Source organism: Propithecus coquereli, unplaced genomic scaffold, assembly GCF_000956105.1.
Source record: "Propithecus coquereli isolate 6110/MARCELLA unplaced genomic scaffold, Pcoq_1.0 Scaffold529, whole genome shotgun sequence".
In the NCBI taxonomy this organism is placed as follows: Eukaryota; Metazoa; Chordata; class Mammalia; order Primates; family Indriidae; genus Propithecus; species Propithecus coquereli.
The window spans coordinates 1,192,594-1,198,715 of NW_012151163.1; the positions used below are offsets into that span (position 1 = coordinate 1,192,594).

At 57.0% G+C, this 6,122-nt stretch overlaps 1 protein-coding gene across 1 annotated transcript in view; it reads left to right on the forward strand.

Moving 5' to 3' along the window:
• Positions 1 to 3,527: 3,527 nt before the first annotated feature.
• Positions 3,528 to 6,122, forward strand: part of DCDC2C (doublecortin domain containing 2C) — a gene marked incomplete at its 3' end in the record, with an annotated part of 42,538 nt that continues 39,943 nt past the window's right edge. The window contains exons 1-2 of the mRNA XM_012656948.1: positions 3,528 to 3,590; positions 4,529 to 4,605. Coding sequence (XP_012512402.1) covers positions 3,528 to 3,590; positions 4,529 to 4,605 — 140 coding nt within the window. The remainder of the gene's footprint in view (positions 3,591 to 4,528; positions 4,606 to 6,122) is intronic.

Here is a 6,122-nt window from a genome sequence, read left to right on the forward strand (position 1 = left end):
GCGTCAAGCTGATTGTTTTGTTAACTCTCAGCATCAAAGCACGAGAATTTGAAGTTGCCTTGGAGTGACCCAGTAGCAACCTTTCTCTTTACGAGTGAAACAAGGGAAGTAAAGACTGCTGCACTTCCCATCAGGTTTGCAGGACCTGTGGCCGCGTGTGTCTTTTTGGACATTTGCCCACTTAGACGCCCGGGCTAAGCACCGACCCTGAGCTCCAGCAGAGCCGTCCTGTCAGTTTGCGTCGCCTGGCGCCACACACGAGAGCCTGATCGGAGATCACTTGTCATGAGATCCTCCCCAGGTGTTCCGTGGGGAGTCCACTCTTGACGCTGGATTCTCTGCCGTCTCTTCGTTTGATATTTTCCGTGGAAAGGGCTGCGGGGATGTTCACGGAGGGTAGTTGGAGCAGCGTGAGGAGGCGGGGAGAGCAGGGACTTTGGAGCCTGAGACCACAACAAAATGACAACAATAGTTATTATCAATCGAGCACTTAACTCACCACAGGCATTTGCTAAGCATTTGTGCACTCGTGTTGGAGGTGACAACCTCACGAGGTCTGTACGGCTGTTGCTGGCATTGCACTCACGGGGCCACCGAGGCTCCAGGAGGTCAGACAAGTTCATTGGGGCTGCACGGCTGGAAAGTGGCCGAGTCAGTGCTGGGATTGCAGGTGGACGAAGACACAGGCTCCTGAGTGCCCTGTTGGTATGGGTTCCAACTCTCAACTTGTTAAAAAGTACAACGAAGTATCTTTTGATGATTTCTCATGGCCAGGATAGTTTTTAGCTGGTGTTCTTGGGAAGATTACATAACCTCTCTGTGTTACCTGGGTATTTTGCCTGGTCATTTTGAGGATTAGGCATGAACGGGCCTCGAGAGGCTCCGGCAATGCCTGACTGGTAGTGTGTGTTCAACAGGCGGTGGTTGCTACTCGGGGAGACACACTGTGGCAATCTTGAGTGTTTTCTGTCACTGATGCACATTTGGTTTAATTGCCTTGGGTGAAGAGGGCTAAAGCCCATGACGTCCTGCAGCCTCTCAGGGCAGGTGAGTGACGTGTCTCTGGCTCTGACAGGTGGAAGGAGGCTCCCATCGCCACCAGACACACGTGCTCGACCCTGCTTAGGAGATTATTATATGGAGACAGAGAAGATAACCCAGAATCGTGTATTTAATTGCTGGAGTTATTTAATTAGGCAGGTGATATCAGGGTTAATGAATCATTAACACATCAAAAGAGCAATTAGCTCATCGTTGCCACAATTTTATGCAATCAAGCAGAAATCTGTGTCTCAGGATGGCTGTATTTTAATAGAATTTTGCAGAGGACAATTTCTGTTGTTTTGTTTTCAGACTAGGTCTGTGAATTCGTGCTAGTTGTTGATGCTCATGGCGCTGCATTTCCCACTGTCAGTGAGCCGGTGTGTGCAATTTTATATACACTGTGACGGGAGTGGCGATGGACGTCGGCGCGTTTCCACAACTCCGTGGCTGCTCTCTCGCTTTCTGGAGTCCTTTCCAGGGTGTCAGAGCTGTTTCTCACTTGTGGCAGCATTCATCCCCCGTTGTTCATCGTCTCCACGAAATGGTTGTCGGACTTCTACGAGGGGCTCCGCGTCGTTCAGGCCCTGGAGGTCCCTTGCTGAACGTGGCAGCCGGGGTCCCTGCTCTCGGGAGGCTCACGCTCTACCAGGAGAATGTGAGAAGATGAATAAGCAAGAGCATATTCGGCAGTAAGTGCAGTAATGAACGTAAATGGAGGCGTGCGACTGTCGGGAAAGGCCTCTCTGAGGAGCTGACGTCTAAGTGACTTCCTAGCGCAGGAGCGAGGGAACCAGAGGAGATCTGGGAGGACACTCCAGGCGCAGGTCCCGTGCGGGGACAGCCTGGCGTTTGGAGAACTGCAGCAGGAACGAAGGCCGGGTGCGGGGAGGCCGGGAAGGGGTGCAGGGGGAGAGTGGGGAGAGGCAGCCAGGGCTCGGGGCCGGGGTCTGTGTGAGGGTGCGGACGTTAGGGTGAGCTCTGATTTATGTTTACAAAGGCCCCTCTGCTGGCCATGAGGAAAGGATTGTCACAGGCGGGGAGGAGTGGCAGGAGATGGGTCGGGGAGAGATGGCAGCGAGCGTCCGCTGTGTGCGTCGAGGTAGACCAGGCAGGTGCGCTGGTGGCTGAGGTGTGCGGCGCGCGGGGTGGGCAGACTCAAGAACGTCTCCCAGATTTCGTAGTTGAACAGACGGGTCTCGGGTGGCGCCGTTTCTTGAGCTGGGGAAGGCTGGGACTCTCGGTTGCCTGTGGGTAAAATGAGCAATTCCACTTGGTGCCGTAATTGGACCGAGATGCCGAAATGGCCCCTCTGCCCCTCCTGCACACGCTCCTGCCCGCCCCCTTCTCGTGTGTGCGTGTGTGTGTGCATGTGTGCGTGTGTGTGTGTGTGTGTGCGCGTGTGTGTGTGTGTGTGTGTGTGTTCGGGACTCTCACATTTACGGGAATGAACATTTATTATCGTGTGTTAGATACTGCGCTGTGCCCTTTATAGGATGTTATCTCACGTAATCCTCACAACGATTCTGAAAGGTGCTCTCGTCCCATTCTCAACATTGACACACTGCCGCTCAGAGCCGCGGCGCTTCTCCTAAGGCACAGGGGCAGTAAGAGGTGGAGCTGGAATTTGAACCCGGGCTTGTCCAGCTCCGAAGACTGTGGCGTTCTCGCCTCCCTGGCTGCCCCCGAGACTCGCTGTTTGCTCTGGGCCTCTGGGCCAGTTCTCCCTGGACGAAAGGCTTCGCAAGGTCCAGGGGGATGCTGAGTGGTCTTAGCAGCTGCATATTGGCTCTTCCCACTCTCCTCTGAGACTGCGAGACACGCCCCCCTTGTCTCCTTCAGAGGACCCAGAACAAGGCCTTTCTCCTCTCGTCTGTGCAGCACAGTTCTCAGGAGAGCGTGCGGTGCCGGCGCTTTCCAACCTGTTATCCCACCTCCTTGTGAAGCTGGGGCACGTGGGTTGCTGCTGCTGCGCTTGGCAAGGTGCTTCTGCAGGTGACTTTGCTCATCTTGGGGCAATTCAGCCAAGCTCCTCCGGCATGGGTGGGCCGAGTGGCCGTCCCGTGGTCTTGTTCGTGAGCTGGGAAGCCTGGCTGGGTCTGGGAGTGGAGGGGACGGAGGAGTGCGGACGGAGGACCCTCCCGTGGGGCTGACTTGGGACCAGGGCTGTTCTGGAGCCTGGCACCCAGTGCCCAGGTGGGCAGAGGCAGGTGTTGGACGCCAGCTCCTGGGAGCTCTTCTGTGGGCTGCAGGCTAGGGCTGGGCCGGGAGGGGAGTGGGTGCCAGGAACACCTGCCACGCTCTCCTTGGTGCCGGTGCGGGGTGCGCCGGAGGGGCGGTCAGTGCGTGTGTGGCCTGGACTGGGCTCCCTGTGGCCCTTGGAACATGGGCGGGGTGAAGAGGCAGAGGGAGGCGGCCAGGCAAAACGGGCGCATGGGGCATGTGGGGCACTTGGGGTGTGGGGGCATGGGGGGCGCGGAGACAGCATGTGGGCCCTGCAGAGGCTGGGGAGGCCCCGTCGCTGCCGAGAAGACAGCGGCATCGGGGAGGTGAGGGAGAAGCGGGACCCGGGTAGGGGCCCTTGAGAGAACGTGGCGCCGTCCAGGTGAGCGGCCGGGAGGGCAGGACGAGGTGTGGGCTGCAGCGCAGGCTGAGCCAGGGCAGACGGTCCTGATGGGCTGAAACAGGGGACAGCCCGGTGGGCCAGGGACATAGGGACCGGGCAGGGACAAGGAAGCAGCTTTTCAGGGCAAGGTCGGGACTGAAGTGCTGGGGTGGGGGCTCCCTCGGTGAGCCTGGCACTGCGCGTGGGGCCAGGACTGAGCATCCGCGCTGGGGCGGTTGACATCAGCTCCCAGTAAAAATCCCTGTGTTTGCTTTTCTGCTCACTCTTAAACCATGGGGCCGTGAGGATGAGGGACTTCGCCCACCTGGGGCAGGTCTCAGAAATTCTTTTCCTACTTTATGTCTTGTCCCCACAGGGCGTGGGGTGGCGGCTGTAACAAGGCCAGCAGTTGGCTCAGCCCCTCACACCACACTCACAGCAAAAGGTCAGACAACAGCGTGGAGGGGCTCCCGCCTGCTGGCCAGGACATCCTGGCTCGAGTCCCATGGTCTAAAATCAGAAGCTGCTTGTCCATTCTTGGGACCCTGAGTTTGGCCAGCAAGCACCTGGGGACGAGTCCCCGGGTGCAGCCCTGGCAGGACGCACAGCCTCCGTGGTACCTTCCCTGTCGCCCCGGCCCCCAGCACGCTGCAGAGCCCTGCGCCTCGGTTCACGTCGCCTTGCACTTGCTGGAATCTTCCCCGCTCCGGCACACAGTCCGCCTTTCCCCGAGTCCTCTGGAGATGCTCTGTTGACCCCCGGGCTAGCAAGGGGACACCCCATTTATTTGTGCTTTGGGGCTGGTGCTGGGCAGGCAATTGGTATTTAATGAGTGTTTGCTAATTTGAACTAAATTCTGAGGCTTATTTTTTCTTCTTTCAGATCAAACCGGTGGTACATTGTGACATAAATGTGCCTTCCAGGTGGCAAACATATAATCGTATATCCCGACATATAAAGTGAGTACAGTATCGTGGGTGAAAACTCAAAATGCGCAATGGCTCCTTAAAAACGATCCTTTCTGTCCTGACGGGCTCTCCTGAACCTCTTTCCTGCTCCTTCTCCCGCCCCCCGGCTATTCCTTCTTCCTCGGTCTCCCTTCTCTGTGGCTCAGCCTTTCCAACGCTACACATTCTTTCTTCTCTTCAGCCGTGATGTTGGAAGAGCAGTCCGATTACCACGCCATTGTTTACAGAACCGTTTACCTGGGGATGGAAACGTAAGAGCATCCCACACACAATTTAGTTTTAGGCTTTTAAGGTTGGTTTTTTTTCAGTCTAGCAGTTGCAGCTGTTGCATGTTGAGAGGAAATTTAAAAGCTGTTTTTTCCACCATGAGCTCTGCCTACCAAGAGGCCCTTGAGGTCACAGCACGTCCTAGTCGAGTGTCGCCTCGGGAACGGAATGTGCCGGAGCCTCCGCCGCCCTGGCCGCGGTCGGCCGAGCCGGCGCGCAGACGCTCAGCGGATTGTGCTCGGGTGAACTGGGCTCGCTGCGCGGGTCACCGTGCACGTGTTTCTGGGCTGTAGAGAGAGCAGGCCCGACTGAGAGCATTGGTTCACATCTGCCCTTCACCGCATCAGCCGTGACCTCCGCGTGCTACGCCACATGTTCCTGGTTTGTAAGACAGGACTGGGCGTCCCCGCCCTGCCCGCCGCGGTGACAATGACCTTTGCTCACGTTCCCAGCACCGCCCCCACCTGCTCGCTGCAGAGCAGCAGTTCTCTAAATGTCAGTTCTTCCCCGGATCCTTCTTTACTGTGCTGTTTTAGTATTTCGGGGATTAGCATCCCTGATGTGGAGCTCAAGACGGCACCCTTCCTTGCACCACGTTCTGGTCCAAAAGTAAAGAATTTTGGTGAGTTTCTAGGGAAGCTCGTGAGCTCTCACTGTCGAGGGACGCCAGCGCCAGTGGCTCGTCCCAGCCTTGGCTAGCGGGAGTCACATCTGCCCCACCCCTCGGTCCTGGTAGCCAGCGCTTGAGACGAAGCCTCCTGGGTTGGAAAATCCCTGAGGGACCCAGCAGATCCCGCCTGGGACGCAGAGAGGAAAGCGCATGCTCCTGTTGGTGAGCCGCGCTGAGTGCCTTTCGCTTTTCCTTAAACCTCGACCGTCGTCTCTTTAAAATACCGTGAGCTTCTGCAAGGCGCCACGTAAGTCCACAAGGTCTTTCCTGAGTATGAGAGCTGTTTTGAAATAACCAAAGAGACAGCGCTTCTAAATTTTTTTGGCCAGGTGTGGTGGCTCACGCCTGTGATCCCAGCACTCTGGGAGGCCGAGGCGGGAGGATCACTTGAGCTCAGGAGTTCGAGAGCAGCCTGAGCAAGAGCGAGACCCCGTCTCTACTAAAAATAGAAAAATTAGCTGGGCACAGTGGTGCATGCCTGTAGTCCCAGCTACTCGGGAGGCTGAGGCAGGAGGATCGCTGAGCCCAGGAGTTTGAGGTTGCTGTGAGCTAGGCTGACGCCACGGCACTC